Here is a 12,185-nt window from a genome sequence, read left to right as displayed (position 1 = left end):
TTATTATTACCTCTGCTTAACAACCTCCAGTGGAGGAGAGTCTATCACCTCCCAAGGGAAGAAATAGCTCAGCAACCTCCACAAGATTCTAGCTCTCCCTGGGCACAGGACCCTGAGAACTGAGAGGAACTCAGGGCATCATCTAGACTGACCCTGGCAAAACACTGCTTTAAACGTTCTGTGGGTCAAACCAGGAAAACCTGAATGTGGCATGGAGGGGCTGGCTGTGGGCTTCTCTGGTGGTCACCCTTGGTCCTCCCTCTCCTAGTTCATCATCGAAGGCACCTACGCAGGGAAGCCTGGCGTTGCGGTGGACAGCGTGAGGATCTCGCCCTGTGAAGGTAAAATCCGCCCCGGTCCTCTCTAGGCAAGGAGGGGAGGCGGATGTGGGGAGGGTGAGAGAGTTGGGCGGGCAGGCGGAAGAGGCGAACTGGGGGTCGCTCACCCCACGTGCTCCTCGCCCTCAGAGACTTTCGCCGAGTGCAACTTCAACGACGCAGCGGACCCGTTCTGCGGCTGGCTGCAGCCCAACAACAACGAGGCGAACTGGACGTGGGCAAAGGGGCACACGCCGACAGAAGAGACGGGGCCTCCAGGCGACTATCCTGACGGCAGTAAGGAGCTAAGGAGGGTGAGGGGTGGGCTGGGCCCAGGAAGTCCTCATCACATGCCCCACGTTGTGCTGGGCCCGGGGGTAACCCGAGCAACGCGGTCCAGGTCCGGTCCCGAATCCAAGGGTTCCATGAGGTGTCAGTCCGACAGGACACGAGGCAGGAAACCAGGCGAGGTCAGGCTCAAGATCACAGGCAGGTTCCGGCAAACAGCAACATTGCTCCCGCAACCTGGGGCGGGGTCCAGCAGCCTTTTATCGCTGTTGGGGGCGGTCCTGATCCCCCGGTGACTCACCTCCCTGTCTCGCCCGAAGGCGAGCATTCCTCCTGCGAGTACTCAGGTCTCTCCTTCTCCCAGACCTGAATCTCTGCAGCTTGGGAGATGTTGGTGGGTTCCTAGACCCAGAGGCCGCCTCAGCCTCCCCTGACCCAACCGGTAGTGGAGCAGCTGTAAGTGATGGCCCAGCTGAAGGCAACGAGGTCATCCCTGCATCTGGAGCCAGGGCAGGCTCCGGCCCCTGACTCGGCCCAGCTGGTGCTTGTTGCAGGGGAACCTGGGCAGACTGGGGCTCTTCAGCATCAGGCCCCAGACTAGCTTCAGATGCTGCCTGGAGCAAAGGATCAGGTGCAGACTGAGACTCCTCTGGTTCCGAGTACGAGCCCATATTCCTCTGCTTAAATTCCACTGCCAAACAGCTCTTACCGTCAGAAAGTTTACCCAGGGAACAAGCTCTCTCCATCTTCCATGTGATACCCTTTTCAGATATTTAAAGACGGCCGTTCTGTCCCCTCTCGGTCTCCTCTTCTCAAGGCTGAACAAGCCCAGCTCCCCTATATGACTTGGTGGATGTGGGTTTTGCCCCTGGGCTTGTTAACGGAGAAATTTGAGGGCTCCCTTGGACAAAAAGCAAGGACACCAGCCAGGAATACCAGAGCAAAACAGCAGCCAGTCGGCTTGGTCTTGATTGAAGACTCCCACCTGCCACCAGGTGGAACAAGATGGAAGCCCCAAACAAAAGAGCCCCCAAACTTTTATTAGCGGCTAATCCCCATGGCTACACCCCCCCAAACTACATCACTCATACATCACGGTTACATCATGAAAGGGGAGGTCTGGTGGCCGTAATCTGAGCATCCTGGACCCTGCCCCATGGTTCCCCTTGCCCTCCACCAAACACCCATCAAGTGGAACAAAAGAGATATTCACATTTCCCTGTTTCCCAGCCAAATCCATCACAACCTTTTGTCTTCATCTGGGTTTGTTATTTCTGGAATGGCTACCTGCCTGGCACTCAGGTATCAGGATGCCAGGGGTTATCACTCAGGCAGAGGGGCTGCTGAGGAGCTGAGCTCACAGGTCTATAGGAATTTCTGAAGTTTTCCCAGTGAGCCAGTACAGAGATCCATTGATCAGTGAATTCTTACATTTGGTATCGTGCAGCAAAGGCCCTTTGAATAGATAGGAAGAAACTGTGATGAAGTGTTTTGTGGGGACAAATCACAAAAGGCACAAACACGATTGTGCTGGTTTTGGTAGTGGGCTGCATGTGCATGATATCTTCTGGAGGGGCAACCCACCCCCCAACCTATACATAAATTCCTGCAACAGGCTCGATGGTCAAGAGAGTGATTGGGGCATGGGGCTGCCCCCTTGCCCCCCTTCTCTTTTCACAGAGGGCCACTACATCTACGTAGAAGCTGGTTGCACGAAGCCTGGCCAGGCCACGCGCCTGTCCAGCCGGGGCTTTTGCACGGACACCGACGCCTGCGTGGAATTCTACTACTACATGTACGGCATCGTGGAAGTCGACACCCAGCTCCGGGTTCTGGCGCACGGGCCGTGGGGACCCAGCACCCTCCTCTGGAGCCGGACCGGGATCCAAAGACCCGCCTGGCTCTTGGGGTCTGTGACGGTGCCCTACGGGGGACCCCAACCCAGCAAGGTGAGTGGGAGGGGGGCAGGGACGGGAGGAAAGAGGGAAGGCAGAGCGACCTGGTCTCAAAAAGTTTGTTTCGCAAGATTTACCGTATTTTTCGCTCTATAAGACGCACGAGACCACAAGATGCACCTAGTTTTTGGAGGAGGAAAACAAGGGAAAAAATATTCTGAATCCCAGAAGCCAGAACAGCAAGAGGGATCGCTGCGCAGTGAAAGCAGCAATCCCTCTTGCTGTTCTGGCTTCTGGGATAGCTGCGCAGCCTGCATTCACTCCATAAGACGCACACGCATTTCCCCTTACTTTTTGGGAGGGGAAAAGTGAGTCTTATAGAGCAAAAAAAACGGTATATACCGCTTGATTGTGAAACAAGAAAACTTCAAAGCGGTTTAACCAAAGGAGTATAAACCCAGCTTTAACCTGACTTAACTGATATATATTGCAGATATGGACCACTTAAGAAATAAGGAATTAATAAGACATTTACATAACAGCAGCTGATAATGGGTATAGGCGGATCTTGGAGAACTTTGCAATTAATGAATAGCGATCACCGGTATGATATAGTTTGGCAAACAGCCGTAATGGAAAAGTTGTCACAGCCCGGCCAGGAGGTGCCAACCTGGGACCCTTCTTTGCACAAAGCTCTGCCGCCGAACTACGGTTCTCTCCTTGAAGCAAAGCAGGATGCCAATTTCACACCTGAGAAATTGGAAAACAATGTACAAGACAGGAGGCAAAACATGCTGGAAATGCAAAACTAAAGAGGGTAGCTGTGGTGGACCTGTGAAGAAGTGAAAAGGTCTTGGGGACTTATTGATGATGAATAAAAAAAAAAAATTGAAATACACCTTTCCCAAAAAGCCCGAAGCTTTTCTCTTGGGAATGATTGGAGAGGAGATAAAAAAAGATCAAACATTATTCCAGTACGCAACGGTAGCCGCCAGGATACTGCTAGCGCAAATCTGGAAAACTCGTAACATCCCAAGCGTTAGAGAATGGCAAATTAAATTATTCGAGTATATAGAATTAGCAAAGATGACACAGAAAATCAAAATAAACAAATTCCTTCCAGTAGCACCTTAAAGACCAACTAAGTTAGTCCTTGGTATGAGCTTTCGTGTGCATGCACACTTCTTCAAATACACTGAAACAGAAGTTTCCAGACCCTTCTATATAGTGAGAAGGTGGGGAGGGGTATTACTCAGAAGGGTGGTGGGAATGGGTGATTGGCAGATAGCTGTGATGAGCCTGTTGACGACTCTTAACGACTGCAATAGGTCTTACAGGGAAAAGCAAGGGGTGAGAAGGTGAAAAATGGCTTTGTCATGTGTAATGAGATAAGAATCCAATGTCTTTGTTCAGACCAGGTCTCTCCATGGTTTTAAGTTTGGTGATAAGTTGCAATTCAGCAGCTTCTCTTTCCAGTCTATTTCTGAAATTCCTTTGTAGTAGAACAGCTACTACAAAATCAGACATCCAAAAAGTATAAAATTTATTAATGACTGGAACAAATTTACAACATACATTGAAGCAAATCTAGGAAATATTAAAATCACCGTAGGTGAAATATAAAACCTGCGACGTACAGATTTAGCCAAATCAAACTGCAGAGAGGTATTTTGTGTTTGTATAGCCCAAACCGAGATGGAGGGAAGTCAATTAGTGTTTTAGAGTTGATTTGTTTGTTGATTTGCTATGTGTGTTGTCTTCGTTTTTTCCGTTTGTATTTTTCTATGTTTTGTTTCTCAATGTTTTTATGTTTTATGTAGTAAAGAACTCAATAAAAAGAATTTTTTTAAAAAAGAAGCAAAGCAGGGCGCTAGTCCTCATGGTGGTGGCTGCGTTAGACAGCGGGATTCAGGTGCAGGCAAAGCTGTTTTCTGGCCCTCGACTGACCCCTTTGCTTTGGCGCAGGTCGTTTTCGAGGTGGTCCGGGGCAGCAACCCCTATATGGACGTGGCGCTGGACAACATTTCCATACGCAAGGGGGCGTGCGCAGGTGAGGCCGCGTGGGGCGGGGTGATGGGGGGACAAGCGGACGCCCCCAAGAACCCCCTTGCTCTTTCCGCAGAGCCGTATTTGCCAGAATTCCCCGGGAAGAGGGAGGGATCGCTAAAGCGCTTTGGGAATTGTAGCGTCGGCAGGGGGACTCTCAGCAACCGTAGCGCACTACAATTCCCAGGGTTCCCTGGGGGAAGGCGGGGCTGAAGGGGGGTCATGGCGCTTTAAAGGAAGGTGTGAATGGAGCCTGAAAAAATGATATGGGGGAGAAGCCTCAGGTATCCCCAAAATCCCATAAATACCCCACTCATTATGGACCCTGTTTTCTCTCTTCCTTGAAGATTCTGGGACCACAATTCCCCCACCGACCTCCACTGCCGCCACATCGACCACCACAGGCAGACCCGGACCCATAACAACCACCGGGGCCAGACCCACAACCACCACCAGTGGACCAAGCCCCATAACCACCAGTGGACCAAGCCCTACAACTACCACCGGGACCAGCCCCACAACCACCACCAGTGGACCCAGCCCCACAACTACCACCGGGGCCAGCCCCACAACCACCAACGGGACCAGCCCCACAACTACCACCGGGGCCAGCCCCACAACCACCAACGGGACCAGCCCCACAACTACCACCGGGGCCAGCCCCATAACCACCAGTGGACCCAGCCCCACAACCACAACTGTAATCAGCCCCACACCCACCAGTGGACCAAGCCCTACAACTACCACCGGGACCAGCCCCACAACCACAACTGTCACTAACCCCACAACCACCAGTGGACCCAGCCCCACTACCACCACTGGGACTGGCCCCACAACTACCACTGGGGCCACAACCACAACCACCACTGGGACCAGCCCCATAACCACCACTGAGCCCAGCCCCACAACCACCAGTGGACCAAGCCCCACAACTACCACCGGGGCCAGCCCCACAACCACCACCAGTGGACCAAGCCTCACAACTACCACCGGGGCCAGCCCCACAACCACCAACGGGACCAGCCCCACAACTACCACCGGGGCCATCCCCACACCCACCAGTGGACCCAGCCCCACAACGACCACGGGAACCAGCCCTACAACTACCAATGGACCCAGCCCCACAACCACCAATGGGACCAGCCCCACAACTACCACCAGTGGACCCAGCCCCATAACCACCAGCGGAACCAGCCCCACAACCACCAGTGGACCAAGCCCCACAACCACCAACGGGACCAGCCCCACAACCACCAGTGGACCCAGCCCCACAACCACGACTGGGGCCAGCCCCACAACCACCGCGAGTGGACCCAGCCCCACAACTACCACCGGGGCCAGCCCCACAACCACCAACGTGACCAACCCCACAACTACCACCGGGGCCAGCCCCATAACCACCACCAGTGGACCCAGCCCCACAACCACCAATGGACCCAGCCCCACAACTACCACTGGGGCCAGCCCCACAACCACCAATGTGACCAACCCCACAACTACCACTGGGGCCAGCCCCATAACCACCACCAGTGGACCAAGCCCCACAACCTCCACTGGGGCCAGCCCCACAACCACCAACGTGACCAACCCCACAACTACCACTGGGGCCAGCCCCATAACCACCACCAGTGGACCCAGCCCCACAACCACAACCGGGACCAGCCCCACACCCACCAGTGGACCCAGCCCCACAACGACCACGGGAACCAGCCCTACAACTACCCCCGGGGCCAGCCCCACAACCACCAGTGGGAGCAGCCTCACAACCACCACCAGTGGACCAAGCCCCACAACTACCACAGGGGCCAGCCCCACAACCACCAACGGGACCAGCCCCACAACTACCACTGGGACCAGCCCCACAACCACCAGTGGACCCAGCCCCACAATCACCACTGGGACCAGCCCCACCACCACCACCAGTGGACCCAGCCCCACAACCACCACTGGGGCCAGCCCCATAACCACCACCAGTGGACCAAGCCCCACAACCACCACCGGGACCAGCCCCACAACCACCAATGGGACCAGCCCCACAACTACCACTGGGACCAGCCCCACAACCACCAGTGGACCCAGCCCCACAACCACCACTGGGACCAGCCCCACAACCACCACCAGTGGACCCAGCCCCTCAACCACCACTGGGGCCAGCCCCATAACCACCACCAGTGGACCCAGCCCCACAACCACCACCGGGACCAGCCCCCCACCCACCAATGGGACCAGCCCCACAACTACCACTGGGACCAGCCCCACAACCACCAGTGGACCCAGCCCCACAACCACCACTGGGACCAGCCCCACAACCACCACCAGTGGACCCAGCCCCACAACCACCACCGGGGCCAGCCCCATAACCACCACCAGTGGACCAAGCCCCACAACCACCACCGGGACCAGCCCCCCAACCACCAATGGGACCAGCCCCACAACTACCACTGGGACCAGCCCCACAACCACCACCAGTGGACCCAGCCCCACAACCACCACTGGGACCAGCCCCACAACCACCACCAGTGGACCCAGCCCCACAACCACCACCGGGGCCAGCCCCATAACCACCACCAGTGGACCCAGCCCCACAACCACCAGTGGACCCAGCCCCACAACCACCACTGGGCCCAGCCCCACAACCACCCCGGAAACGTGGACCTCCACCCCTTCGGTCTCCACTACTACAACAACCACGGCAAAACCCCCTGTGCCGCCTGCAGGTGAATACCTTTCGGGGCCCCCTAACTGCAGGGGGGAGGAAGGGGCTAAACAGTTTCTGTGCAGCAGCAGCAGCCGCCTTTGTGGTGGGGAGGCAGAGGAAAGAAGGGAGATCAAATTAGCCAGCCAGGTGCCCCATAGCGAACCCCACAAGCCGGATCTGAACCCAAGACCCCACAACTGGCATCGCTGGCTCTGAACCTGGTGGCAGAGCTTTGCCACCCTGGCTGGTAGCCATCAATATCAAATCCTCTTTTAAAGCCATCTAAGTTCGTGGCCCTCTCTGCCTCATGTGGCAGGGAGTTCCGCAGGTCATCTATGTGCTGCGCAAAACATTTTATTCTGCCTGTCCTGAATCTTCCAACACGTAGCTTCAAAAGGAGGAGAAGGTATTAGAAAAGTGAGCCAAGACTCCTGGTTTCTTTAGAGAATAATAATTATGGGGCCTCTGGGCTTATTCAGGGAGGTACATTTCCTCTGTCGTAGAAGAAATTAATTCATTTAGTTGTTTGGACTGTTTCTACCCTACTTACTAATCAATGAACTCGGGGCAGCTTAAGATATATTCATAAATTAAGCAATGTATGAGATTTGCAATCACAGAACACGCAACAAAGTAAAGTGTGGAAATATAGGCAGTTAGACCTTGAAAATACCCCCTTCTAAGTTGCTTCCAAAGTTTCTCACTTCCTTTTGCATAGAAAAAGACCAAGTTTACTTACAAACTTTTCAAAGGTCAGGTTCGTGTGCTTGCCCATACGGCAGCAATAAAACACAGGCAGCAAAACTTAGGGTGCAAACCGCCGTGGGTATTATTATTATTAGTAGTAGTAGTAGTAGTAGTAGTATTTATACCCCAGCCAAGGCTGGGGTCAGGGTGGCTAACAAGCAATTATAAAAACAAGTAGAATGAATACAACTTAAAAACAAGATTACAATGCAACAATTAAAATATTGAAACATTAAAATATTAAAATACAGCCTCATCGCAGGAGGAGAAAGGAAAAAGGAAAAAGAAAGAGGGGAACGGGGAGGGAAAAATAGAAAGATGGTATACAATTTAAAAGTGAATGAATGAATGAAGGACAGTTCCAAAGTGGCAAAAGTTTCTAAATAATTTGAAGGATAGGAGAACTAATAATAGTAGTAGTAGTAGTAGTAGTAATAATAATAATAATAATAATAATATTTATTTCCCACCTTCCCCAGCCAAAGCCGGGCTCAGAGCGGTTGGTACGGCTTCCTCTTACGATGAGGGGGAGTGACCTAGCTAAGCCTGGCAGGACAGCTCGCTACTCTATGGTATTAACCCCTTCATGCATTAATTAGACTTAAGCAAGTTGGCTATAGGGACGCGGGTGGTGCTTTGGGTTAAACCACAGAGCCTAGGACTTGCCAATCAGAAGGTCGGCGGTTCGAATCCCCGCAATGAAGGGGTGAGCTCCCGTTGTTCAGTCCCTGCTCCTGCCCACCTAGCAGTTTGAAAGCACACCAAAGTGCAAGTAGATAAATAGGTACCCCTCCAGTGGGAAGGTAAACGGCGTTTCCGTGCGCTGCTCTGGTTCACCAGAAGTGGCTTAGTCCTGCTGGCCACATGACCCGGAAGCTGTATGCCGGCTCCCTCGGCCAGTAAAGCGAGATGAGCACCACACCCCAGAGTCCGTCACAACTGGACCTAACGGTCAGGGGTCCCTTTACCTTTTCTTAACAAAATAAAAAAACAATTCCTTCGAGTAGCACCTTAGAGACTAACTAAGTTTGTTATTGGTATGAACTTCCGTGTGTATCTGAAGAAGTGTGCATGCACACGAAAGCTCATACCAACAACAAACTTAGTTGGTCTCTAAGGTGGTACTGGAAGGAATTGTTTTATTTGTTTCGACTATGGCAGACCAACATGGGACGCAGGCGGCGCTGTGGGTTAAACCACAGAGCCTAGGGCTTGCCTATCGGAAGGTCGGCGGTTCGAATCCCTGCGACAGGGTGAGCTTCCGTTGCTCGGTCCCTGCTCCTGCCAACCTAGCAGTTCGAAAGCACACCAGTACGAGTAGATAAATAGGTGCCGCTCCGGCGGGAAGGTAAACGGTGTTTCCGTGCGCTGCTCTGGTTCGCCAGAAGTGGCTTAGTCCTGCTGGCCACATGACCCGGAAGCTGTATGCCGGCTCCCTCGGCCATTAAAGCGAGATGAGCGCCGCAACCCCAGAGTCGGCCGCGACTGGACCTAACGGTCAGGGGTCCGCTGCCCCCTTGTCTTGCGGGATGTGGGTGCAAAACAGGTACAGGTAGGACTGGCACCGCTTGCAAGCTGCAAGCAAATGGATTTCTAAGGGAAAACCCTTCCAGGTTGTCTCCTGGCCTCACTGCGATGACATCGGGTGATTGGCGTGTGGGCAACCCTGCCCACAAGACTTGCGGGTGTCATTGGGGTGGTGAGACCCCCTTATCCACCGGCCCTGATTCCGCCCCTTCCCGCCCCACAGATCAGGAAACCTGCACCATCTCCGGAGACCCCCACTACGCCACCTACGATGGCCGCCGCTTCGACTTCATGGGCACATGCACCTACCTGCTTTCCGCTCCCTGCAATGCCACCTCGGGGCTGCCCAACTTCAGGGTAGAGGCCACGAACGAGCACCGAGGCAACAACAAGCAGGTCTCGTACGTCAAGTCCGTCAGCGTGGAGGTCTATGGGACGCGGATCGGGCTGCTCAAGGGGCGCAGAGTCACGGTGAGTCCCCTCCGCCACGTTAGGAATGTCACTGGCCAAAGGGGTCCCATCCAGCCCACAGTGGCCAACCAGTTTCAGGATTCATATAACACCGGTCCTGAAAGACCTACACTGGCTCCCAGTGTGTTTCCGAGCACAATTCAAAGTGCTGGTGCTGACCTTGAAAGCCCTAAACGGCCTCAAAGGCCCAGTAGACCTGAAGGAGCGTCTCCACCCCCATCGTTCAGCCTGGACACTGAGGTCCAGCTCCGAGGCCCTTCTGGCGTTTCCCTCCCTGTGAGAAGTGAGGTTGCAGGGAACCAGGCAGAGGGCCTTCTCGGTGGTGGCACCCGCCCTGTGGAACTCCCTCCCACCAGATGTCAAGTCAATAAACAACTATCCGACTTTTAGAAGACATCTGAAGGCAGCCCTGTTTGGGGAAGCTTTTAATGTTTGAAGTTTTATTCTGTTTTTAGTCCTCTGTTGGGAACCACCCAGAGTAGCAAGGTATAAATAATAAAATTGCTGTTGTTGTAGTAGTTGTAGTAATAATAATAATAATAATAATAATAATAATAATAATAATAATAATAATTTATTATTTGTACCCCACCCATCTGGCTGGGTCTCCCCAGCCACTCTGGGTGGCTTCCAACAAAGATTAAAAAATACATTAAAATGACACACATTAAAAACCTCCCTGAACAGGGCTGCCTTCACATGTCTTCTAAATGTCAGGTAGTTGTTTATCTATCATCTATCTATCTATCTATCTATTTTACTTTTAAAAGACAACTGAAGGCGGCCCTGTTTAGGGAAGTTTTTAATGTGTGACAGTGTATTGTTTTTAATGTTCTGTTGAAAACTGCCTCCCGCAGTTGGGTCAAACTCATACTGGCACCTTCAAGAACACTGTCCCACCATCTCGTCCTCCATCGTCCCCTTCTCCTTGTGCCCTCCATCTTTCCCAACATCAGGGTCTTTTCCAGGGAGTCTTCTCTTCTCATGAGGTGGCCAAAGCATTGGAGCCTCAGCTTCAGGATCCGTCCTTCCAGTGAGCACTCAGGGCTGATTTCCTTAGGAATGGAGAGGTTTGATCTTCCTGCAGTCCATGGGACTCTCAAGAGTCTCCTCCAGCACCAGAATTCAAAAGCATCCATTCTTCAGCGATCAGTCTTCTTGATGGTCCAGCTCTCACTTCCCACCCTCAATATCCGGACTCTAACCACCGTCTGCCCGCTATGCCACTGCGATGGCTCCTCTCAGCCTCTCTCTCTCTCCAATGCAGGTGGACGACCAGCGTGTTACTTTGCCAGTGTCCCTGGCCGCTGGACGGGTGTCCGTGCGCCTGAGCGGCACCTTCGTCCTGGTCCAGGCGGACTTCGGCCTCTGGGTGCGCTTTGACGGGAACCACCACGCGGAAGTCTCCGTCCCGGAGACCTACTTTGGCCAGCTCTGCGGCCTCTGTGGTGAGCAGAATGGATGGGGTGGGCGGTTGGGGGGGGAACGGACCCCCAGGATGTGAGCGGGACCAGGGAAGGGGTTCCACAATCACAGCTGTCAACTGTTCCCTTTTCTTGCGAGGAATCCTATTCGGAATAAGGGAATTTCCCTTTAAGAAAGGGAGACGCCGACAGCTATGTCCACAATTCGTCAGCATTGTGCAGAGAAAGTCCCTGCTTTGACCTGCACCATCTCCAACAAGAGCAGGCTTCCTCAACCTGGTGCCCTCCAGATGCTTTGGACTACAACTCCCATCGTCCTCAGCTGCGCTAGCATCATGTAGCCCTGCTGGTGTGTGGCCAGTGGGAATGGCACTGTAAACACAAGTCAGAGACCTGGAGCCCCTGGATACATAGTCCAGGAACGACACCCCCCCCCCAATATTTTATTTTGAACTCTCAGAAAAGAGGTGGGAAAACTTTTGGCGCTGTGGGTTAAACCACAGAGCCTAGGGCTTGCCGATCAGAAGGTCGGCGGTTCGAATCCCCGCGATGGGGTGAGCTCCTGTTGCTCGGTCCCTGCTCCTGCCAACCTAGCAGTTCAAAAGCACCTCAAAGTGCAAGTAGATAAATAGGTACCACTCCGGCGGGAAGGGAAACGGCGCTTCCGTGCGCTGCTCTAGTTCGCCAGAAGCGGCTTAGTCCTGCTGGCCACATGACCCAGAAGCTGTACGCCGGCTCCCTTGGCCAATAAAGCGAGATGAGTGCTTCAACC

At 53.5% G+C, this 12,185-nt stretch overlaps 1 protein-coding gene across 1 annotated transcript in view; it reads left to right on the top strand.

Annotated features, from left to right (window-relative positions):
* Positions 1-12,185, top strand: part of ZAN (zonadhesin) — a 57,980-nt gene that overhangs the window by 17,699 nt on the left and 28,096 nt on the right. Inside the window, exons 9-15 of the mRNA XM_081887334.1 lie at positions 269-341; positions 468-614; positions 2,286-2,554; positions 4,466-4,550; positions 4,894-7,263; positions 9,742-9,989; positions 11,257-11,437. Coding sequence (XP_081743460.1) covers positions 269-341; positions 468-614; positions 2,286-2,554; positions 4,466-4,550; positions 4,894-7,263; positions 9,742-9,989; positions 11,257-11,437 — 3,373 coding nt within the window. The remainder of the gene's footprint in view (positions 1-268; positions 342-467; positions 615-2,285; positions 2,555-4,465; positions 4,551-4,893; positions 7,264-9,741; positions 9,990-11,256; positions 11,438-12,185) is intronic.

The sequence above is a fragment of the Podarcis melisellensis genome (genome assembly GCF_964234715.1).
Source record: "Podarcis melisellensis genome assembly, chromosome: 13".
In the NCBI taxonomy this organism is placed as follows: domain Eukaryota; kingdom Metazoa; phylum Chordata; class Lepidosauria; order Squamata; family Lacertidae; genus Podarcis; species Podarcis melisellensis.
This window is presented reverse-complemented; position numbering and strand designations above follow the sequence as displayed.